The sequence below is a fragment of the Eumetopias jubatus genome, unplaced genomic scaffold, assembly GCF_037043125.1.
Source record: "Eumetopias jubatus isolate StellerSeaLion01/CBP00866 unplaced genomic scaffold, mEumJub1_p1.0 scaffold_9, whole genome shotgun sequence".
In the NCBI taxonomy this organism is placed as follows: Eukaryota; Metazoa; Chordata; class Mammalia; order Carnivora; family Otariidae; genus Eumetopias; species Eumetopias jubatus.
The window spans coordinates 40,369,399-40,392,526 of NW_028274815.1; the positions used below are offsets into that span (position 1 = coordinate 40,369,399).

At 53.1% G+C, this 23,128-nt stretch overlaps 2 protein-coding genes across 6 annotated transcripts in view; one reads left to right on the top strand and one right to left on the bottom strand.

The window, feature by feature from the left end:
- The first annotated feature begins 1,956 nt into the window (after positions 1–1,956).
- Positions 1,957–14,897, top strand: CAPG (capping actin protein, gelsolin like). Of its 3 annotated transcripts, none has more exons than XM_028122455.2 (10): positions 1,957–2,016; positions 8,708–8,743; positions 8,926–9,098; positions 9,188–9,342; positions 9,546–9,713; positions 10,917–11,066; positions 11,393–11,485; positions 11,930–12,062; positions 13,841–13,929; positions 14,725–14,897. In XM_028122455.2, the coding sequence occupies exons 2-10, from the start codon at positions 8,721–8,723 to the stop codon at positions 14,788–14,790; spliced, it is 1,050 nt and encodes a 349-aa protein (XP_027978256.1). In that variant the 5' UTR covers positions 1,957–2,016; positions 8,708–8,720; the 3' UTR covers positions 14,791–14,897. The 3 variants fall into 3 exon arrangements, with proteins under 3 accessions (XP_027978256.1, XP_027978255.1, XP_027978257.1); XM_028122454.2 differs by lacking the exon at positions 1,957–2,016 and adding an exon at positions 2,315–2,403; XM_028122456.2 differs by lacking the exon at positions 1,957–2,016 and adding an exon at positions 2,421–2,474.
- Positions 14,898–16,996: 2,099 nt separating this feature from the next.
- ELMOD3 (ELMO domain containing 3) overlaps positions 16,997–23,128 on the bottom strand; it is a 29,279-nt gene continuing 23,147 nt past the window's right edge. For all 3 annotated transcript variants that reach the window (XM_088026442.1, XM_028122450.2, XM_028122452.2), the window contains 3 exons: positions 18,931–19,007; positions 18,475–18,602; positions 16,997–17,962 (listed from right to left, as the gene is read on the bottom strand). In XM_088026442.1, coding sequence (XP_087882568.1) covers positions 17,760–17,962; positions 18,475–18,602; positions 18,931–19,007 — 408 coding nt within the window. In that variant the 3' untranslated portion in view covers positions 16,997–17,759. The remainder of the gene's footprint in view (positions 17,963–18,474; positions 18,603–18,930; positions 19,008–23,128) is intronic.

Here is a 23,128-nt window from a genome sequence, read left to right on the forward strand (position 1 = left end):
AGGCTCAAATGTGGAGAGCAGGGACTCCCATTCATCCTGTGTCCTCGGTAATGCACAGAGTCATTGCACGGAGTCAGTCCAGAACCCAAGAGTCAACCCCAGTTATGCACCGGGGCAGACTAGAGTCTGGAAACCTTGCTAGGGTGGGAGTCCCGGGGCTAGGGACAAGAGGTGTGGTGTGCTGTAACTTCCCATCCCCCTGCCAGCTACACCGAGCTCATGGTTGGAGGGGGCAGGGCCATTACTTCCTGAGGTGTCCAGCACAGGTACTGGGGTTCCCTCGTAAATTCCCTTTGTTGGGAAGAAAAATAAATCTAGGTTTATTAAGCATCTATTTGTTAATTTTATGATCTCATTTAATCTTCACCTTTATTTTTCTTCCCATTTCACAGATTGGGCACAGTGAGGCTCCAGATTAAACACAGTGAGTAAGTAGTCAGACTATTCAGCTCTTTCCACTCTGCCAGGTTATCTGCCCAGCCTCTGGTTCTTGTCGGGGACAAGGCTCTTGCTGGTATTACAACCCAGATTACCTTGTGTTTAAGGCCAGCAGTTTGACCATGGAGACGCTCAGATGCCAGCTAGTCTGCATTCTCCAAAGAGAATTTACCATCTTGCTCTGGTCCAGAATTTTTTTTTTTAAGATTTTATTTATTTATTTGACAGAGAGAGACATAGTGAAAGCAGGAACACAAGCAGGGGGAGTGGGAGAGGGAGAAGCAGACTTCCCACCGAACAGGGAGCCCGATGTGGGGCTCAATCCCAGGACCCTGGGATCATGACCTGAGCTGAAGGCAGATGCTTAACGATTGAGCCACCCAGGCGCCCCTGGTCCAGAAATTTTAACACATGGATTGACCTAGTTCTACTGTCCAAATTGCCACCTCCTGGGTGGGGCCTTGACCCTAAAGGCTGAACCTTATCTTTAATTAGCCTTTTGAGCAGCCCTGAGCCAGGACAGGCCTGTGTTCTGAACAGGCAGGCCAGAGTCCTGGGCAGAGGAGCCACACATGTGGGCAAGTAACTGGGGGCTAACTTTCCCCTGCAGCACACACAGACTCTGCATCCCTCTGCATGGATTCAGAAAGAAATGGAAGCTTCCCTTACACTGCCTCTGCCTCCCATTCCTGTGTGACCTCGCACAGGACCGTGGGCTAGCCACTTGTGCTCTCAGGGCCTCAGCATCCTCCTCTAGGAAGTGGGCAAGCAAGTTGGCCAGCCTAGCTCTAGGGTCCTGTGATGTGATGTAGGCAAGATGGCCCCTGGGCTGGGTGCCTGGGTGGCTCAGGTGGTTGGGCGACTGCCTTCGGCTCAGGTCATGATCCTGGAGTCCCTGGATCGAGTCCCTGGATCGAGTCCCTGGATCGAGTCCCTGGATCGAGTCCTGCGTCACACTCCCTGCTCGGCAGGGAGTCTGCTTCTCCCTCTGACCCTCCCCCCTCTCATGTGCGCTCTCTCTCATTCAAATAAATAAATAAATAAATAAATAAATAAATAAATAAATAAATCTTTAAAAAAATAAATCAGTGAAATCCTTTAAAAAAAAAGATGGGGCCCCTGGGCTGAGCCAGAACCACTCTTTTTTTTTTTTTTAAGTAGGCTCTGCACCCATGTGGGGCTCAAACTCACAGCCCCAAGATCATGAGTCTCATGCTCTCCCCACTGAGCCAGCCAGGTGCTCTGAACCACTCTTCCTTTTATTGCTGTCCCTCAGAGCACCCAGTGCCAAGACTGTGTGTCAGTAAACATCTAGTGAACAAGGAGATGACCCAGGGTAGACTCCAGAGGCATTTGGAATGCAGGACACAGCAAAGAATGTTTTCCAGACCCCAGACACTCCCTCATTAGTGAGCTTAAAAAAAAAAAAAAAAAAAAATCAAATGTATGCATTCAGGGCAAGGAGGAAGACAAATCTGGGGGAGAAGGAAATTGTCACTGCAGAGGCAGTGACCCCACCCAGGAAATATGACTAACCCAGCTGAGGCCGGGGCTCGCAGACACGGCCGCCCAGTGCTGGTGAGTGTGGTGGCTTTCCTGGGGCTCTCCTCGCAGGTCCCAGTCTCAGAGGTGACCCTGGCCAGCAGCCAGCTGAGGCCACTATGGGGAGGCCCCGAGCCGGGGTGGACCTCAGCCCCCGGGGGTGCCCGCGAGGAGCCAGGCCGGCGGCATCCACTGCTGGCCCCCAGCGCTCGCCCTCCTCCATCGAGGCCGGCCAGCTCCTCGGCACTGTCCCCCCGAGCGGATGGGGACCAGGCTCCGCAGGGGCGGGGCGGGGGCGGAGCCAGGCGGGGCAGGTGGGCGGGGCAGCCCGGGCCGGGACCTGGGAAAGTGAGAGGCTGGGTGCGGCGGGCTAGGAGGAAGAGCCTGAAAAGAACAAGTACGAGGAAGGAGAGCTGCGGAAAGGTGAAAGTGGCAGGGTGGTTGAGGGAGAGTCGGCCCCGGGGACTTCTAGCTGGGACCTCTAACGCAGGCAGGTGAGGGCTGGCTGCCAGGGTCTGGAAACAGACTCACATTTCTGGAAGCTGCTTTGTCCGGGACCGGTGTCCCCCAGCCCGCTGTCCTGGCAGCTTTGTGCCAGGCTCCAGGTACATTTATGGTCTGACTGGAGCCCCACAGGCTGCCCCAGAGGAGGGCAGGTTGTGCCCAGGATACTGACGAGCCACTCCTGGGTCAGGCGTGACCTGGCTGGCGGGAGAGGTGGTGCGGACCTCCTGACAGATTTGAGGCTGCCCATCCCAAAGACTGGACTGGAGTGATTGTAGACGGGTGGGCTGCAGTGGTTGGGGGACGGTCAGAGCATTTGAATTCAAACTAGCCCAGCCCATTATTTTGCAGATCCAACGAGACCTCAGCTGAGGGTTTGGTCCTGGGCTTGGGGTAGGGGAAGGGGGGGGAGGAGGGAAGGGAGAGTGGAGGAGGTCCCCCAGGCTGTCTTCAAAGGCAGGTTCGTTCCGAAATCCGAAGTCCGGCCAGACCCGTGTGCATCCTCCCCCACCCCTGGCCCCACGACGGTCTCACTGGATTCCCCAGCCTCTGCTTTCTGCCTCTGGGGCTGCTGCAACTTGTCCCAGCCTGTGAAATCTCTCTCTCTCTCTCTCTCTCTCTCTCTCTCTCTCTCTCTCGGGCTCCAGCTGCTCTAGAAATCGCAGCACCACAAGTCCTGTGTATCCGACGCACCCTCTGAGCGCCTGCAGGATGCCGGGCACAGGGTGGGGTTTATAGCGGCGGAAAAGTTTTCCCTTCCCTTCTAGGTTCTTTGGCTGGTCTATTAAATCGATATAAGACAGATTAACAGGACAAAACCAGAAAGTTTAATAACGTGTATACCTGCTGTATACTTGGGAGAGACCCAGGAAAACGCCCTGAAATGGTCGAAGCCATCACCTTAAATACCATCTTATGCTAAAGAAAAAGGATGTTGGGGGTCCGTTAAGGGGAGGTTACCAGGAAAAGCACGGTGAACAAGGGTAAGAGTGTTATGCAGATTTAAGTGGCTGCTTTCCCCTCTGATAAGTTGCTACAGTCATCCCCCCCTCCCTTCCTGATGCAGTGGGGAGACACCCTTACAGAGGGAGATTTCCCTTATAAGTGTAAATGTCTCTTACGAAGGGCAACTTCTACTTGGTTTTCAGAATGTCACCTGTGTCTGCTGCTTCTTAAAAATAGCCGGTTTAAAATAATCGGCATGCAAAGAGGCTTATTTTGGGGTGGTATATTTTGCTCCCCTTCAGGTTCCAGCTAGGTCCAGAGAGACAAAATACAGTCCCCGCCCAATAGGCCTTTATAGTCTGGTAGGGGAGGTGGGCAGATCCATAACTCAGAGTACTCTGGCAGAGTGGGAAGAAGCAATGGTTTTAATGTAAGAGGTATGTATGGAAGAGGTTGTCTTGGGAGGTGGTGAGTTCCCCATCACCAGAAGTGTTCAAAAGGAGGATGGTGAGGGATGCTATAGAAGGGATTCCTGCACTGTGTGCGTATGGGCATGTGTTGGGAGGCAGATGCAGAGCAGATTTAGATAAGTATTTAGACTCCTTCTAACGCTGACATCTGTGATTCTGTGACATTCCCCACCTAGGGGAAGTTTGTCTTTGGCCCCACTGAGTGTGATGGCTCCCTACTTCTCTGCCTCCTCCAGTTAGACCATGAGACATGGGTTGTTCTTTCTCATTTCTGTGCCCCCACCATCACTCTGCCCAGTGCCAAGCTCCCAGCGTAGACTTTGTATGGAATTGCATAGAGCCTGGCGTGGGCTGCTAGAGGAATGCAGGAATGTCAGGCAAGTCTGTCGCTCTGGATAAGACATGAAGCTGTCAGGTCATCCTAATAGACCACCTGCAAGTAGAGACTGAGGTATCTGCTCCCGAGTGAGAGGGCTGGGAGCACTCCCAGAAAAGGCTGAGGCTACCAAATGTCCTGGCAGGCTCCTTGGACAGCTGGGGTTTGGTCTGAGCCTGGAGGGTGCATACTGGACTTGAGGGTGGGCGTGCACACTGAGAAAGCTCAAGCCACTGTGGGCTTGGGCAGAGTGGCTAGAAGGCAGAGGTGTCAAGTAGCCCCTGGAGCAGAGCCTGGAGCAGAAGGCCAAGGGGCAGGGACCTGATGGGACAGCAGGGGTTTCCGCCCTGACCTGAGCTTTAGAGTCGCCTGGGACTTCTTACATACGCTATCGGGGCTCCACCCTCAGAAACTCTGATTGTAACTGTTCTGGTGTGTGGCCTGGACATTGGGATTTTTTTTTGAGTTTGATGATTCTAATATATAGGCAGGTATGAGATGCCATTCTGGACAGTTAACTGGCAGCAGAGAATCCCCTGGAACATATGTTGAAAATGCAGATGCACAGGCCCCACTCCACGCCTCTGTGATCAAAATCTCCAGGCCTGGGGCCGGGGCCTCTGCGTTTTATAAGATCCCAAGCTAATTTTAACAGGCAGCCACGATGATGAAGAAGCAGGTGGCCAAACCCCTTTCGTTAAAACCCTGCAGTGGCTGCCAGAGACCTGTAGTCCTGAGAGGGGGCTGCCTGCTTCTGAGTTATGGCCTGAGCTCCCAGATCAGGAACACAGAAGGAGAAGTAGTAAAGCTAACAATTGACCCTCTTGTTCACACCACCTCTCTGCTGACTTGGGCGTAGGGCAGCTGCCTCACCATTTCAGACCTGAGTCACAGGCTGAGTAGCCCATGGCAGGGGATGTGGGCAAGCATGTGACCTTCTGCAGAATGGAGGAACATTAAAGGTTCCCTCCCCCAAACTTCCCCCTCACCACCTCCTGCTTTAGGAAAGGGTGGTTCCAAAAAAATGCCTTCAGCTCTGTTGTGAGTTAGGAATGGAAAAGAAGTCATGATTCCCGTGGTATTTGACATCCATAACCACTGCTCCTGTTTTTCCCTCCATTTTCTGCTCAGACCCAAGACCCTCTGCTCTCCAGCCCGTCCCCTAAAGATGGCCCTTCGCCCTTCCTGTTTCCCCAGTCCCCAAGAAGCTCCCCATGGTGCCAGTTTGCCTCTTCACCCTGAAATTCCCCAGGCCCCTGCTCTGAGTCACAGAGGCTCAGCTTACAAAAATGCTGTTCACCTGCACAGCGTGAATTGTGTTACAGTGCTTGCTAGTGTGTGGGCTGTGCATTTTACGCCAAAAAAAGAAAAAGCTGTGTAGTAATCGGAACATAGGAAAGAGATGGTGAGTGAAGCTGTGGCTACTGCATTTGCTGAATTTTTAAAAAATATACATATTTTTAAAATACTTGCCTTGACCATTTCCCCCCTGAGTAACTTGTCCAAAAAAGGTTGCTTTCACTGGTGGCCTATAGAATAACATGACGTTTGAGGTGTGGGGGAGGAAAAACTCCCCTGCCCCTCCAGGTCCTTCTAGCTGGACTTAGAATCAAATTGACAGGAGACAGATTAACAGGAGAAAATTAAATTTAATAGCATACGTATGGGGAATCCACACAGACATGGAAATTCCAAAGACAGTGAAGCAACAAGACTCTTAATAGGAGCTGAGGAGAGGGGTAGGGTCTGAGGATACAAAGGGGAGAAAGACCATCAGCAGGAAGGTGAGAGGAGATGCTTGGAAAACAAAGCTTGCCCCATTATATAGGTAAGTTTCTTAGGTAAAGAGGAATCTGTTGGGGCGCCTGGGTGGTTCAGATGGTTAAGCGTCTGCCTTTGGCTCAGGTCATGATCCCAGGGTCCTGGGATCGAGTCCCGCATCAGGCTCCCTGCTCCTTGGGAGCCTGCTTCTCCCTCTGCCTCTCTCTCTCTCTCTCTCTCTCTGTCTCTCATGAATAAATAAATAAAATCTTTAAAAAAAAAAGAGGAATCTGTTAAGAGCTCTCTTCCTAGTATAAGTAGGCAGTTAAAGGGGAGGTAAACCACTTTTACTGAATCAATTGGGTTTTGATTGCTTTTAAGTCAAAATAATGTTCATGCCAAAGTGGCCGATCTTGGGGTGCTGTGGTTGCCCCCTACAGAGGCATTTGAGGAGAGCTGGTCATCCGCAAGTGATTGTTGATGCCTGGGAATTGAGAGTTTAGAATTAGGGAAGGCACTAAGTGTAATGTTAGCTCTAGGGCTTTTGTGTTTCTCTGTTTGTTTTTGGTAGGTGCCTTTTATTAGTTTGAGGAAGTTCCCTTCTATTGCTAGTTTGCCGAAAGTTTTTTTTTTTTTTTTTTTTTAGTCAGGAACGGATGTAGAATTTTAGTAAATGCTTTTTCTGCATCTGTTGAGATGGTTATATATATATACACACACATATATTGTCAATGCAATATATATAGTTGATGCAAAATGAACAAACCTTTTAGAATCTCTAAAAGAAAGAAAGAGAGTTTTATTTGAGCCCAAGTTAGGACAGTTGCCTGGGAAACATGCTCTTCACAGGGAAGAATGTGCTCCAGAGAATGGACAGTTTTTACAGGGTTGTATACTTTTCTACATCTTACAAAAGCTCAAGAGATTATAGATTAGCATATAGGTAGGAACCATGAGTTTCAACGTCAAGGAATGCAGGAAGTAGGAGCATTGGTCACTATCTTAAGAACGAGATGGTTTCCTTCAGGCTACTCATTTACAAGGCACGTGTACAATGTATGTTTGGTGTGACATAAATCAGGATTTTGGTTTAAACAAAGTTTATGTACAGTCATGCTGACTTAGAAAGCAATAAGGTGGATTACACTGATTGATTTTCAGATGTTAAACTAACTTTGCATTCTTGGGATAAATGCCAGTTAGTGTTTTATCCTTTTTATATATTGAATTCCATAAGCTAAAATTTTGATAATATTTTTTGTGTCTATGTTCATGAGGGATGTTGGCCTAATTTTTAAAAATTATTTATTTATTTGTTTGTTTATTTATTTATGAGAATAAAGAGAGTGAGCATGGTGGGGAGGGGCAAAGGAAGAGGGACAGAGAGAATCCCAGGCAGACTCCTGACCTGAGCCAAAATCAAGAGTCAGACATTCAACTGACTGAGCCACCCAGGTGCACCCTAATTTTCTTTTCTATAATATATTTATTTGGTTTGTTATATCAGGATAATGCTGGTGACATAGAATGAATTGAGAACTGTTCTCTTCTATTTTCTGGAAAAGTTTGCATAGAGTTGGTACTATGTCTTCCTTAAATTTTTGGTAGAATGTACCATGACTTGAGGGTCACCTGGGTGGCTTAGTCAGTTGAGCATCCAACTCTTGATTTCAGTTCAGGTTGTGATCTCAGGGTCCTGGGACTGAGTCCCAGGTGGGGCTCCCTGGTCAGTAAGGAGTCTGTTTCTCCCTTTCCCTCTGCACCGTCCCCACTCATATTCTCTCTTTCTTTCTCTCTCAAATAAATAAATAATCTAAGAAAATAAAATTAAAAAAGAATGTACCATGACTTGGAACTGGAGGGGGAGTTAAGTACAAATTCAATTTCTTTAATAGATATTGGAACTATTCAGGTAATCTATTTTTTCTTGAGTGAACTTTCATTATTTGTATCCTTCAAGGAATCTGCCCATTTGTTGAATATATTGGCATAAGTTTTTGTAATATTGTCTTTATCCTTTTAGTATTTGTAGAATCTGTAGTGACTCATCTCTCTTATTTCTGAATTGGAAATTTGTGTCTTTTCTTTTTCCTAATCAGTTTGTCTAAAGGTTCATCAGTTTTATTGATTTTTTTTCCCAAAAACCAGCTTCATTGATTTTCTCTCCGTATATATATTTTTCTTTCTATTAATTTCTGCTCTTATTTTTATTATTTCTTTTCTTCTGATTATTTTGAGCTTAATTTGCTTTTCCTTCTCTGGTGTTTTTATGGTGGAAACTTAAGTTATTGATTTTCGACTTTTCTAATATAAGCAGTATTGCTTAAAGAGCTGTACATCAGTCAGCCTCGTGTAAGACCCAGAGTTAGGGGTCTGGAAGCAGAAGAGAGGTATGGCTGAGAAGTCACAGCAAGAGAAAGACATTGGCCCAGGAGTCAGAAACATAGTTTTCACTAGCCACTCACAAGCTTTGTGGCTTTGGACTTAGACTTTCTGAGCCTCAGTTTCTTTGCCTGCATAATGGAGCCAGGGTAATCTTCTCTTGGGCTCTTGGAGATGAAGTAGTTAATGAATATGATAGCATTTGACACCTGGAAGGGCCTCCCCAGACCAGTGCGAAAGGTGGTTGTCATAACATGTGTAATCATAATGGCTTCTTCTGTCTTTCCAGAACAGGAAACAGCATGTACACACGCCTCCCCCAGAGGTAGGCTATGTGCCCCATTCCCTTTCATCCCTCACCTTCTTCACCCCCAAGGGCTGCCCTCCTCACAGCTTCCCTCATCCCCACACCACAGTCCCCCGCCCATCCCGGTCCTCCCAGGTGTCTGCTTAGGTCCACTCCTCATGGGCCCTGGCCCCCACTGCCACCCCTCTTCCCTCCTGCAGTGGCTCCCCGTTCCCAGCCTCGGTGCAGGATCCCGGCCTGCATGTATGGCGGGTGGAGAAACTGAAGCCAGTGCCCGTAGCACGTGAGAACCAGGGCGTCTTCTTCTCGGGGGACTCCTACCTAGTGCTGCACAATGGTCCGGAGGAGCTCTCCCACCTGCACCTGTGGATAGGTAAGGGGGCTGGGGGACCAGTTGAGGGTGTGGAGCTGGGGCTGGCATGGGTCTCACGGGCTTTGCCCCGCCCCTCCCTGCCACCGCAGGCCAGCAGTCCTCCCGGGATGAGCAGGGGGCCTGTGCTGTGCTGGCCGTGCATCTCAACACCCTGCTTGGGGAGCGGCCCGTGCAGCACCGAGAGGTGCAGGGCAATGAGTCCGACCTCTTCATGAGCTACTTCCCACGTGGCCTCAAGTACCAGGTCAGAGCCCACCTCCCAGCGCCCTTACCCTGTGGCTTCTCTCAGAGCCACTCCTCCTTCCAGCCAGTTCGCACGCTGCAGAAGGCCCAGGCGCCCTGAGGCCTGGGTCCTCCCCACCTTTCTGCCCAGCCTCCGCGGGCACAGGGTATGGAGGGCCGCGGGCCTCCTGTCAGCCCACTAAGGTTGGCCGGTCTGGGCTGCAGGAAGGCGGAGTGGAGTCAGCATTTCACAAGACCTCCCCAGGGGCCGCTCCAGCTGCCATCAAGAAACTGTACCAGGTGAAGGGGAAGAAGAACATCCGGGCCACTGAGCGGGCACTGAGCTGGGACAGCTTCAACACTGGGGACTGCTTCATCCTGGACCTGGGCCAGGTGAGCAGGCAGGGCGGGGCTGAGCACTGTGTGGGCACCCGGCTTTTAAGAGGCCAGGGAGCCGGCGAGAAGCTGCTTCAGCCTTTAGGAAAACATCTTACATTCAAAAAGACAGCAACCTCCCTCTGCCGTCCAGCCACTGTCTCTAACAGAGCAGCCTGCTTTCTCCTTCCCTTGGAGCCTTAGTAGCTCTGAGTTCGCGGCCAGCCAGACCTCTCATTCATTTGTCCGCTCAGCAGTTCACTCAGTGAGTCTCTGGTACCTACTCTGAGCCAGCTCGGGGACCACAAATGGCTTGCCCTGGGGAGGCAGCCAACACAGGCCTGTCACCTGCTGCGATGCTCCGTAGGATGTGATAGGGGCCTGTGCTGAGGGGCCTTGGGGCTGGCAGGGCTCCCTCTAGCGGGCGCTGGTGCTGGCGCCACTATCCCGGGAAGGTGCCCTCTGACTAGACCTTCACGGAGGGGGACAAGCCTTTCCAGATGAAGGCACAGGTGAGCTGAGGCTGAGGCACTGAAGGCGGAGAGGTGCAGACAGGCATGCAGGGAGGGGACTGGCTTGACGGGGACCCTGGGTGGGGACAGGAGCAGTGGGAGCAAAAACTGTTGTGGAGCCTGAGACCTAGGTCCCGAGACTGTTGGAGGAGTCTGGACCACGTCTTGTGCAGAAGGCTCAAGGCAGAAGCCAACCCAGGGCAGTGGAAGGGGTGCGAGCAGCAGTGAGCGGGAGGCAGGCGACCGGCGCAGCACAGTGCTGGTAGCCGTGTGAGATACGGGCCTCAAGGATGCCATTCACCCCTCCACGTACTCATACATTCATTCATTCAGTATTTAATATGCATCTAAATATGCGCCAGTCTCTGTTGAAGTACTGGGCACGCGGCTGTGAACAAAGCAAAGCAACACAAAACAAAATGCTCATGCCCTAATGAAGCTTACTTTCTAGTCAGGGGAGATAGATTACAGACAAGATAAAAGACCTTTACGTATATGTGGGTGAGCCTTGTGGAGAGAACGCGGAGGGACACGGGGCTGCAGGGAAACACTCTCGCAGAGTGTCGTGTTGTCTTAGGATGGTCTTGCCTCCAGGGGCAGTTCTTCAGGACCCTTCCGCCAACACACGCACACACACACACACACACACACACACACACAGAGTCAACAGGCATGATGCAGGCAGCTGAGCCTCCCCACTTCCCTCCAGAACATCTTCGCCTGGTGTGGTGGAAAGTCCAACATCCTGGAGCGCAACAAGGCCCGGGACCTGGCCCTGGCCATCCGGGACAGTGAGCGGCAGGGCAAGGCCCAGGTGGAGATTGTCACGGATGGGGAAGAGCCCGCTGAGATGATCCAGGTAGGGGGACGTTGGCGTGGGCAGCCGGGAGGAGCTGGGGGGTTGAGGGGGGTGCGGGTGGGTGGTCTGGGGTACTGCTTAGGGCTGTGGCTAGCTCACAGGGTGCCCTCGTGTGATTCAGAGTAAAGTGCTCCTCTGGGTGGATGGACGAGGGGCCTGGCAGGTGGACTGGACTGGACCCAGCCCTCACTTGCCTCTGCTGGGTGCCCTTGTGCAAGACACAGTTTGCCTCCCCAGGCCTGGTAGCCTTGGGCATGATGGGCTGGGAAGGTCTGGGGCAGGTGCCCAGGAATCCCTGGAAACCTGGCCCGCCCTGGCCCCTCTAGGTCCTGGGCCCCAAGCCAGCTCTGAAGGAGGGCAACCCCGAGGAAGACCTCACAGCTGACCGGACAAACGCTCAGGCCGCGGCTCTGTATAAGGTGGGCACTCTGGGCTACCCTGGCCTGGGGCAGGGCGTGCTGAAGGGAGAGGAGGAAGCCCGGGGAAGGTTGGGTCGGGCAGCAGGGTTGTTTATCCAGGGTTCGAGTGAGGTGAGGATGGGAAATGGATGGATGTCTGGCCCCCCTGAGGAGATAAAGACCACTTCACTTCCGGCCCTTTCTTGGAGAAGGAGGTGTGAAGCCAGTGCTGAGCTTGACTTTTTTGGATTCTTTGCATTTATTTGTAATTTGGAATCCACTTAATTTCCAAATGGATGCAAGGCCTCGGCACTACAGTGATTGAGGGTGACGTGAGGGGAGGGGTGCCCAGTCTCCTCTCTGCTCCTTGGGCAGGGACCGTGAGTGGGGACCATGGGGGCTATGTGCTGGGGGCTGTGTGCTGGGGGCAGGGCATGGGATCTGGCACTGCCCATCGTCTCCCAGGTCTCCGATGCCACCGGACAGATGAACCTGACCAAGGTGGCCGACTCCAGTCCCTTTGCCCTCGAGCTGCTGCTGTCGGATGACTGCTTCGTGCTGGACAACGGGCTCTGTGGCAAGATCTACATCTGGAAGGGTACAGTGGCTTCTCCATTCTAGCCTGAGGCCCCTGCAGCTGCTGCGACCAGGCCGCTTCCCCCTGGAGGGCTCAGCCTGCCTGACTGCTTTAAAAAACAGCCTCAGGGAGCCGCTGAGCCTTTTCTCTTTGCTGCTCCCCCCACTAAATTCCAGGCAAAGGTTCTGAAACATCAACAAGCCTTAGAATCCCCGGAGGGCCTGTTAGGACAGATGGCTGGGCGCCCCGCAACCCCCAAACACCACCAAAGAATTTGCATATCCAACTGGGTCCCAGGCCTTGCTGCTGGTCCAGGATCACATTTTGAGGACTGCAGTCCTACAGCACCCCTAAGCCTACAGCACCCCTAAGCCCTTGGGGCTGCTGGGACCCCAGTCTTGCCATTCTGCCTTGGGGTGTGACGGAGAGATTTTAAATTAAATCTCACTTTGTGCCCTGGGTAATGAACTAGAACTCATTTTTCCAAGAAATTGTATTGGCTGGAGATAGAAACACTGTTGTGTATAAGCCTGTTCGCTTGGTCTAACTGAAAATGGTGAAACAAAGCTCTGAGTCTCTGACTGACCCTGGGAACCTCCTTACTTCTCCATGCTTGTCTTTTCTCGAGCGTGTCCTACCTCCCTGACCAGATTACAACCTTCCTGAAAGCAGGAACCATATCATCTCTGGTGTCGTGACGAAATAGCACTTGCTCAGTAAATAATTTTGGGGGCAACCAAAGCCAAGAGAAACCCGCAGCCCTAGCTTGGTGAGGAAGATGGGGAAGGATTAGGCGTTCCCAGGGTAGCTGCTACTGGCCAGTAATACTCTGGGCTCAGAGAAGGGCCAGAGCAGCAAGGAGCATGGCAGCTTTCTACGATGAGCTGGGGTGGGGGTGGTTGGAGATTGGGCCCTGGGGCTGCCCTTCCCCTCCTACCACAGGGTACCTTTCCCATGGAACCAGTTCCGAGCTTGAGGGGTTCCCAGATGCCCACGGGAGGGAATTTAACCCCAAGCAAAGAACTGAACCATTTTGGAAAGAGAAACCAGAGGGGGAAAAAAAACCCAAGAAAGTTGGGAGCCAGGAAGAGAAGTATCTTGCCTTAAACTGGAGCACATCTTGCACTAGAGGGATGGCCCACAGGAGGGAATGGATAACTGTATGGTCTTCCTTTTTATAAGCTCTTAGGTGGCAGGCCTAATGGCTGTCTGGCATTATGGGAGTGAGATTATAATAAATCACACCCTTTTGTCCTATTTAGTTTTGCACAAAAGGCCTGATACTTGTTGATACTTGTCAGCAGTACGGTTGACAGACTCCAGCAGTGTGGTGCCCCAGGGTGGGGCTCTCGATTTAGAGTCTCAGGCCACCGGGAACACTAATCCTGAATATCCGTGGGGCCATGGTCTGAGCAGGAGGTTTTGATTAGAGCAGGCAGAAAGAACAGTTTTCATCCCACAGAGCTGCCGGGTTGGAAGTCTCCAGGGCTGACTTCACACCTCCAAAGACTCCTCAGCATCTTAGCACCCCCTGGTCTGTTGTTTATTTTAAAAGTTGCCAGCTGGGGCACCTGGGTGGCTCAGTTGGTTAAGCGACTGCCTTCGGCTCAGGTCATGGTCCCGGAGTCCCGGGATCGAGCCCCGCATGGGGCTCCCTGCTCCGCGGGAAGCCTGCGCCTCCCTCTCCCGCTCCCCCTGCTTGTGTTCCCTCTCTCGCTGTGTCTCTCTCTGTCAAATAAATAAATAAATAAAATCTTTAAAAATCAATCAATCAATCAATCCGCTTCCAATTATTCCAGGGCGAAAAGCTAACGAGAAGGAGCGGCAGGCGGCTCTCCAAGTGGCCGAGGACTTCATCTCCCGCATGAGATATGCCCCCAACACTCAGGTGAGGAGACGCCTGGGTGCCCCACCTCCTCCTCCGGGGGCTCTTCCTGCGGCCTCTTGCCACTGCAGACCGGACAGGAAGGGCAGGAAATCCCCGGGCACAGTCAGGACCGGTCAGGCCTCGCTACCGCCCCCTCCAGTGCGAAAGCCCTTTTTAGTCCTTCAACATTTTAAAAGTACATGGTGTTTTCTTTTCCTTCTTTAAAGATTTGAGAGAGAGAGAGAGAGAGCGCGCGCGCGCACACGCGAGCGCGCTTGTGCACGAGCACGAGATAGGGGAGGGGCAGAGGGAGAGAGAAGGAGAAGCGGACTCTGCTCAGTGCGGGGCTCAGTCTCACGACCCTGAGATCGTGACCTGAGCTGAAACCAAGAGTCAGATGCTCAACTGACTGAGCCACCCAGGCGCCCCGAAAGTACACGGTGCTTCCTGAGAGGATGCGGGGCAGCACTCATGTGGCAGCTTGTGTGCGTCCTCTGGGCCCTTGTCCCCGGCTCGTCCTGCCCCCGTTGCTCTAGCACAGCGACTCCATGAGTCATTCCGAGGGGAGCTGGTAAGGCTCATGATGACTGGCGTGTCTCTCGAACTGTGCACCCCAGTGCTTGAAGCAATCTGTTTTCTCAGCCCGTGTCCCATCTCTTGGCTTATTTCTCGGCCAGGAGCATACCTGGCCGGGACAGCCATGTGGACTCAGGCCTGGCGCCCGGCACCCTTCTCCGTGGCTCCGCTCTGGCCTTGCCTGGTGGAGGCAGAGGTGGGAACCTCGTGGGCTAGACTTCTCCCCCATCCTCCCTGCAGGTGGAGATTCTGCCCCAGGGCCGGGAGAGCCCCATCTTCAAGCAATTCTTCAAGGACTGGAAATGAGGATGGGCGCCCCCCGCCTCCTGCCCGCTTTCTCCTCCTCTGGCTGCCTGGTCCCTGCGGAGGTGGCCCCGCGGCTGTTCAATAAAGGAGACAAGTGCTTCCCCCGCTCTCTGCCCTCACCGTCTGCCCTGAGCTAATCCTCACTCCCCGACTAGTCACCGGGCCTTATCCACGGGCTGGGGCATTGGAGGACCCGGTGGCCGCCCGCTGCCCAGCTCAGGGGCTGGAGCGGACTTGGCACCATCGAGGCAGTGGGGCCCAGAGTTCCCAGAGGGCTGGCGGGGACTGCTGGGAACCCGGTGGAGAGGAGGCACAGCACCGGGCCCCCGCTTTGCTTGCAGCCAGGGTTCAGTTCAGTCACATACCCCTCCGGGACAAGGTTGGTGCAGCAGGCTCGGGACGCAGTTCTGCTGGAGCCAGGATTTCCTCAGCTGCCCTGAGAAACCACCGTGAGGCACCTCCCAAATGACATGCTTGCCGACCAAGAGGACAACTTCTTTCCACTGCGCGCAAGTCTGGCTTGTCACCGCATGGGCGCATCACAGCATGTTAGGCCGATGAGTGCGGGGCCACTGTAGGGCCGGGGAAAGCCCCAGACGAGTGTGGAGAGTCACGGAGTCTGGATCGGATGTTACCCTGCCTCCGTGTCCTCCCGGGCAAGTTGCTTTTCCTTGTCTAGGCCTTAGTTCATTCTCTTGTATCGTGGGGCGGTGGCTGGAATATCAGTCTAGAGAGCCAAATAGGAGAACGGAGTAGCTCAGAGTGCTCCCAGCCGGGAGGGCATGATCCGGGGGCAGGAGCAAGGCTGGCAAGTCTGGACTGGAGTTCAGGAGGCCAGGCTGAGCTGCTGCAGCTGTCCTGACCCACTCCCACCCCTGGGCCCCAAGGGCGATGTGGCTTCTGAGCTCTGATCAGCTGGATTCTTCCATCCCCAACATATTCTAACCAAGTTCATCCTGATTTTGTGCAAAACAGCACAGGAAAATCAGCTTCTCTGTGTATCCCCCCAACTTCTCTCTGGGGAGCTGTGCGGTGGTCCACCCGACAGCCTCCACAGACAGGATGTGCCAGGGATGATTTGCAAAGGAGAGTGATGAAGGGGGCACCAGATCCTGACTTTTTAGGGTTGTGAAGCATTTTACATCTCCCATGGAAGGCCTAGATAGGCCCTTCCTAAATAAAATGCACAGGTTAAGATTCTTGCATCTACTTTCAAAGGGTGAAAGGCCCCCCTCCCCCTTTCCCAAGAGAACCACAACTTAATCCCTGGACTACGTTGTTGCTAATGTCCCAAGGTCTGAAGCTGAGGACTCTGGGGGCATTACAGAGGGAGTGACTTGGTTAGAAAGGGCTCTTGCAGAGGCCACTGGCCTCCCCTCCAGCTAGAAGCCCACACAGACTGGTCCCCGGCCATAGTGCAGGCTGGGCATTCACGGTCGGGTCTGCGGAGTTAAGCCTTCTGGTCTGAGAGCAACCGGAAGGAATCCGCAGGGGAGGAGCTACGGAATGGACACTCTGAAGTGGAGGCTGAGTCCCAGCCTTTCTGCGTCCCAGCCTCACCAAGCCCAGGAAGCTGTTGGCCACTGCTGCAGGCCCACTAAGCACCCGGGCTGGAGGAGGAAGTAAAGTAGACAAAGGATGAGTTCAGGTTGGGCCAAGATGGCACAAGCAAACTGCCTTCCGTTACCAGCCCTGTCCTCGAGGCATCCTGCTAAGAGCAGTGGGGAGTTCTCTGCCATACCAGGGTGGCTATGTGTTGTCCTGCCTCTGCAATGCACCGCAGCTCCGGTGGGTTACACTTGGAGAAGCGTGCAGGGGCGAGACCGTGGTCTTCCATGGGTCTACTTGACGGAGTACAGAGGACAGGAGAGCCATGTAGTGGGGTCTCCCCAGCTCAGGATACCCTGGCCCAGAGGAATGGAGCAACAGAGCTACTAGCTTCCCCAGAAGCCAATGTAGGAAAAAACATGCGGGGGCCTCACAGCAATCTTAACCAGAGCCAGGGCCGCCCTGCCCCCTGGCTAGAGTGCACAAGGCGTCTTGGCCTCTAAGTGCAGGAGGGACACCATGTACACTCAGTGGGAGCCTGGCCAGGGCAGAGCAACCTTCTCTCCTGGAGCCCCTGGCTCTCACCAGGCCCTGGAACAACAGGGCCACAGGAAGGGGCAAGGTTTGTCTTGGAGGAAAACTCTTGGGGCCCTTGACCTGGATGGAACAATTCTTTTATTCAAAAACTGCTGGTGTGTGAATTTCCTCCTTCCTTCAACCAATCCAGAAAGCCATCCCTGATGGGAACTGCACACCTCCATGGGGTGGGGAGTGTGCAGCAAGGGGGTGCCCAGCTGGTGGGCAGTTGGGATGGGCAGCAATGGAGACACCTACCGGACAGGACAGCCGGTTCTGTGTCATCAACAGCGGGGCTGAGGGATGGGGAAAGGGGAGGGTGGGATGAGTCCAGGCCAGAGACCCCAGAGGGGCCGGGATGCCAGCCCAGGAGAGGACAGCGAGAAGGCCTCTTGCCCTGGTTCATGCTGTCCCCTGCTGGCTGCTGCCACGGCTACCTTTTCCCTTCAAATTCTAGCTCCAGGGTCCCTGTCCTGTGGACACCCATTGCCTGAGAGCCCTGCTGCCCAGCAAGCCAGAATCTGGCACCTCGACGTGGGAATCTCTCTCAGCGTGGGCATACGGGGAACATCCAGGCAGGGCCTTCCCACCTCATGATCCATCCACTCGTCGAGATTACCTGCAAACCAACTCTCCACTAGCTCAACTCAATTCTGGCAAATCCTTGCTCTGGAGGCGGGTCTGTGGGGAGCGGGGTGGGTCTAACTATCCCTAATGTCTCACATGGGTGAGGGTCCTTGGCTTCCCTGACCAGGCCCAGCCCGGGTATGCCTGGCATAATGTGCCATGCACCCTCCCAATGCCCCTGTGGCCCATGTTTTAAGTCTCCGTCAGCCTTGGGCTGGTCAGATCAGCCACGTGCCTTCAGATGAATGTGGCGGCAGGTCACACACGCCTGTGAAGGTGAGATCCTTGGAGTGAGGGGCTTGTAGCCCAAAGCACTTCTGTGCTCCCAACAACGAGGCCTGTCCCTTTGACACTCCAGCCAGGTAGATTTCCAGGGTCTTGAGCAGCCGCCTGGGGCTCTTCTTGGCCAACACCTCCAAGTCTGGAACAGAGGATTGGAGAACAAAAGGCTTGCCGGGCTCTGGACTGCACACCAGTCCGGGCCCAGCAGCCGTAGGCAGTACCCCCATCCCAGACCCTGTGGAGTGGAGGGTGAAGGAGTCTTCTAAGGTGGAGAGCTCACCAGAGAGGGAGGATGATGGACCAGATAAAGCCACAGCAACCACACCTTCTACCTTGACCAGGACAGTCTCAACTTTGAATGGCCAGTCCAACTGTTGGACCCAGCTTTTGATTCAGAAAATATGACCACCCTCGGTCGGAGGCCAGAAGGGAGGGCGGGCGCAGAGAAAGGGGAGCTAGCAGGCCCCAGAGGGTTGTGGGCTGATGGAGACTTTGAGCAGCTGGAGCTTGAGAAAGTGGGGGGGGGGCGGCTAGGGGGAAGGGAACTGCAGCCCAAACCAGCCTAGCAACCATGCTGGGGTCCCTGAACCTGGGCAGGGGGAGGGGGGACACACTAGGGAGTTCAGGCCTCTCCAAGAAGAAAGAGCACACCTTTGAGGACAAAGCCAGAGTCAGCGATGGTCTTCTGCTGCGTCCTCCAGACATGTGCGAGGCGGAGGAAGGTGGCGGCATAGAAACTGTTCACCACTGGGATCACCTTTTGCTGCCGATTACACTCCCTACGGCACAAGGGGGCGGTGTGCTCAGCAGCGGACCACGGACCACAGCTGGCAGCTGGGTGCCTCTGCCAGCCCCAATCCCCCCCCCTCCCCAGGGAGCCATTCCGCAAGCAGCCTTCGCCTCCAGGGCAGGGTTGGGAGACTGGTTGGGGGTGATGGTGCTCTGTCCTGGCTCCCTGGGGAGCTGCAGGTCTCCAGAACGAGCTGGGAGAATGGGGCTGGAGCAGGAGGGAACCAGGCTCTGCTGCGTCCTTCCTTCTCGTCAGCCAGCCAGCAGCCCCGGGAGGGGTGGTGGTGGGGGGGGCTGGCCCGCAGTGCTGGGACTCACCTGGAGAGGCACTCCTCCCTTAATGCCTGGATTGCGATGCGGGTGATATTCACGGACATCAGACAGAAGGGGAATTGCTGGAATGGAGCAGGCAAGGGTCAGTGGCAGCCCCGGCTCTTGGCTTCTGGGCCCGTCATCCACAACCCAGCAAGGTCCCCTGGGAGCAGTGGCAACCACGGCCGGGAGGCAGCAGCTGACATTGCTGATGTTCACACTTGATTTTCCCAATAATCCTCCCATTTCCCAGATGAGGAAGCTGGGACTCAGTGACCCGAAATGAGCTTCCCCAGGCGCTGGAACCAGGATTCCAACTGAGGATAATTCACACGCAGGCTGGCGGGCATAAGCCCTGTGCAAGCTCTCCAGCCTCTTCCCCATCCCGACCCAGGGGCTGTCCTTGGCCTTCATTCACCAGACCCACCATGGTGCTGCCCAAGGACCACACCACCCCCTGGGGTCAGGCTGAACACAGGAGGGGTGAGGCTCGGTTATCCAGCTGTACAGGTTCCTACAATCTCTTCTCCCCTTTTCTAGGCATCTTATTTGACTGCTCATAAAACACTTCATTCAAAAGTAGAGACGGCACAGGCACAAAGTAGGTAGGAAACCAGACTGGCTGGCACACCCCATTTGTCAATAACGGAGGCCTGAGAACTAGCTGTGCGGGTCAAAGAGGGGGCAGCAAGGGGTTCACCGGGGCTGCTTCCCCAGGAGGGGCCTCAGAATCCGCTGTGGGGTCTACTTTAATGCTTTATTTTTGGAGGGGCAAGCTCCTTTCTTTTCTTTTCTTTTCTCTTTTTTTTAAGTAGGCTCCATGCCCAGTGTGGAGCCCAAAGTGGGGCTTGAACTCATCACCTTGAGATCAAGACCTGAGCTGAGACCAAGAGTCAGACACTAAACCCACCAAGCCACCCAGGCGCCCCATCCTTCCTATTCTTTAATAACAAAACCTAAGAAAATGAAAAGGGGCTTTTCCCAGGGCATTTCCATATATTACATGTTAGTTTCCACTGTTGCATATATCCAAGGACACCCACTGAGAGGGACCCACAGATCAGTGCATTCATTAGTTTAGAGCACGAGCCAAAGTCTATCCCATCTGCTTCCCCTGAGAAGAAAAGCCATTACATCATGATGCATAACTGTGCTGTCCAGTATGACAGCAAGTAGCCACAGAGAACCATTTAAGTTTAAATTAATTAAAAATTAAACAACTTTGGGGCACCTGGGTGGCTCAGTCGGTGAACCATCTGCCTTTGGCTCAGGTCATGATCTCAGGATCTTGGGGTCGAGCCCCATGTCAGGCTCCCTGTTCAGTGGGGAGTCTGCTTCTCCCGCTCCCTCTGCCCCCCACCACCCCCACCGCCCTGCTTGTGTGCTCTCTCTCTCAAATAAATAAAATCGTTTTTAAAAAATTAAGCAAAATTAAAAAAAGTCAACTCCTTAGTTGAAAAAACCTCAACACTTTAGTCCTATTAACCATATTTCAAGTGCTCAATAGCCGCATGTGCTCAGTAGCTACTATATCGAACAGTGCTGATATATTACAGTCTCTTCATTGCAGAAAGTTCTATCTGGCAGCACTGAACTGTCGAGGGTCTTCTGCTCCATAAAGATTTTTCTCGGGGTCTTCTGTGGCATCTGGGTTCCAGATCTTGGCCTGGCCACCTACTGGCTTTGTGTCCTTAGAAAGGCCACCTGCACTATATGAGACTTAGCTTTCCCATTAGGAAGTACCTTTGAATGCTGTGCAGGAGAGAGTTAACGCACCAGGATCTGAGACTGCTGTCTTTAGAAAGGCCTGCTTGCAAGGATGGCCCCTGGCTGGCACCTGGGAACCTGGATTTGAGGAGGGTTCCCACCATTCCCTCAGGATGATTCATGCGCCTCAGCTGTTTGTACAAACAACATGATTTATGCTGAATATCTGCCTTTTCTCTGTGATTCTGGCATTGGGGTATGTGCTACACAGATGGGCACGACTGCGTCCCATAAACCCTTGGGCCTTGAATCTCTCTATAGTGAGCTCTCCGGCTGACACCGTTTCCCGTGCTGCACAATTCGATGCTGGAGGAATTAAGCATGTTCCGTGTGATTCAACCGGGAGAGGACTCTGGAAGGAAGACCACGCCTGATTGCCTACAGATTTGTCCCATGCACTGCTGCCCTCTGCTGGTTTTGCTCTTGCTGGTCTAAATCACAGCTGTGCGTACGACGGCAGGCTAAGTCCTGGGAGTCCTCCAGCGCATCATCGAACTGGGGGTGGTCCTGGGGACCCTGACACACGTGCCATGCTGGGTGGGGTCAAGTCACTAACATCACAAACACTCCACAAGATAGGTTTTTTACCTACAGTTCACATTTTCTATTGTCTATCCCCGGACCCACTCCCAGAGTTACCGTCGGAGGTAATTCAGATCACATATGCACAATACTAAGCACAGGGCCAGCCCAAAGAGGGGCTAACCACTGCCCACCATCGTTACCCTTGCCCCAGCATGAGTGGCCCACGCATTCACGCCTTCGCGTACTGCCTACTTACCACATCCTTGTATAAGACTGCCCCCTCCCTTGCCTTTTCTCAGTCTAAAAATAAATATGGGAACAAGAATACGGTAGCAACATAATTAACAGAGGATCTAAACCTAGCATTCACTCACTCTTGGGAACATTCTTACCAAGCCCACTTATTAAAAAGCAGGGAAAAACTGGAATTCAGATCTAAATGTCTCCTTTTCTCCAGCAGTTCCACTGGCCCTGAAAAGTGTTGCTTGGAACCGAAATACCACCTGGAGGCTGTGTTTAGAAAATGGACTGAGGGACAGCAGAGAACATCAGACCTGGACCATTCTGAGTTTCCATTTAAGATTTCATTTTTCTTCATCCCTCACACTCAGGCTTAACCACCTTTGAATCCTAAAGCAAGGAAGACCGAGTCAGCTTTTGTGGGGGCTGCTGATACAGTTTCAGCAGCCCTGGAGTTTCGACCCAGTAGTTTTGGGGAGGGGCCTGGGCCTCTGAAGTGGGCTGCTGGCTGACCACGGCTGTTGTAAGGAGCCCACTGCTAGGCCTGCTGTCAGAAGGCGGGTCCTAGGCCCAGCTTCACCACTTACTAGCTTTACCTCTCTGACCCTCACATTCCTTTGCTGGAAAACAGATTTGCAAGGATCATCACTGCCCTCCCTCTTCGCCAGCCTGTCATGTTGGCGGAATGAAACAATGGATGGAGACTGCTCAGAAGGCTACAGAAGTGTGTGTGTGACTAAGCACGATTAGAAGGTGCTTCCTCACCCACCAGCAAGTAGCCCGATGGGCCCTGTGCCTCCGTGTTTGTGTAACAGCTCCGCTTCTCAGCATGGCGTGGGCTAAGTCCCTGCCAGGACTTGTGGGAGTCTGCCCGCCTCTCACCCCGGCACTTGTATTTTTTGGCCAGTTCCCTTTAGCAGGATGTACCACAGGTACCTGGAACTTTAGTCCTCCCCTCAGGAGAGAACAGGACTGGCTGCAGGCAGGGGCGGTGTCCCCCAGCTGCTCCTCTGGTCTCACACACGCCTCCTGGAAAATGGTGTTTTCAAGATTCATAAGGGCTCAAGGTCAAGTGTTACTTTAAAACCTTGGAAGTGCTTATAGTTCAAGGAATTACACAATAAATCTGGAAGGGACCTTGGAATTGTTTAGGCCAAACTAAGGCCCAGAGAGGCTAAGTGACTTGTCTCAAACCATAGCTCCATAATAACACAGATGGAACTAGTGTCTAGCTTCCTGCTGCCTGTGCCAGCCCTCTTACTTTATTAGGTTAAGCTGCTATTCCATCTTATTGTCCGACATGCATATTGTGGAGGAGTAAACGTAAATCCCCAGTAAATCCCACAGAGGCCAGAAGGTGAAAGGATGAGAAACAGATTGGTCAAACTGGTCAGTCTGGGTCCCTGCTGATCAAGTTCCCAGCATCTCCTCTCATCCGGCTGCTCCCTCTGCCTGGGATGCTCCTCCCACAGATACCTGAATGGCCTGCTCCCTCCCCTCATTCAAATGAGGAATTCTGAGTTGGCAATAACCCTCTATCCTGGCTTCCATATTTCTGCAGGAAGCTCTTATAAGAGAACCTTCATAAATCACAAGAAGGGAGACACTGAGGTCAGAGATCACCTATAGGAAATATTAATTAGCTGTAAGACCTTCGGCAAGTCATTTCCCT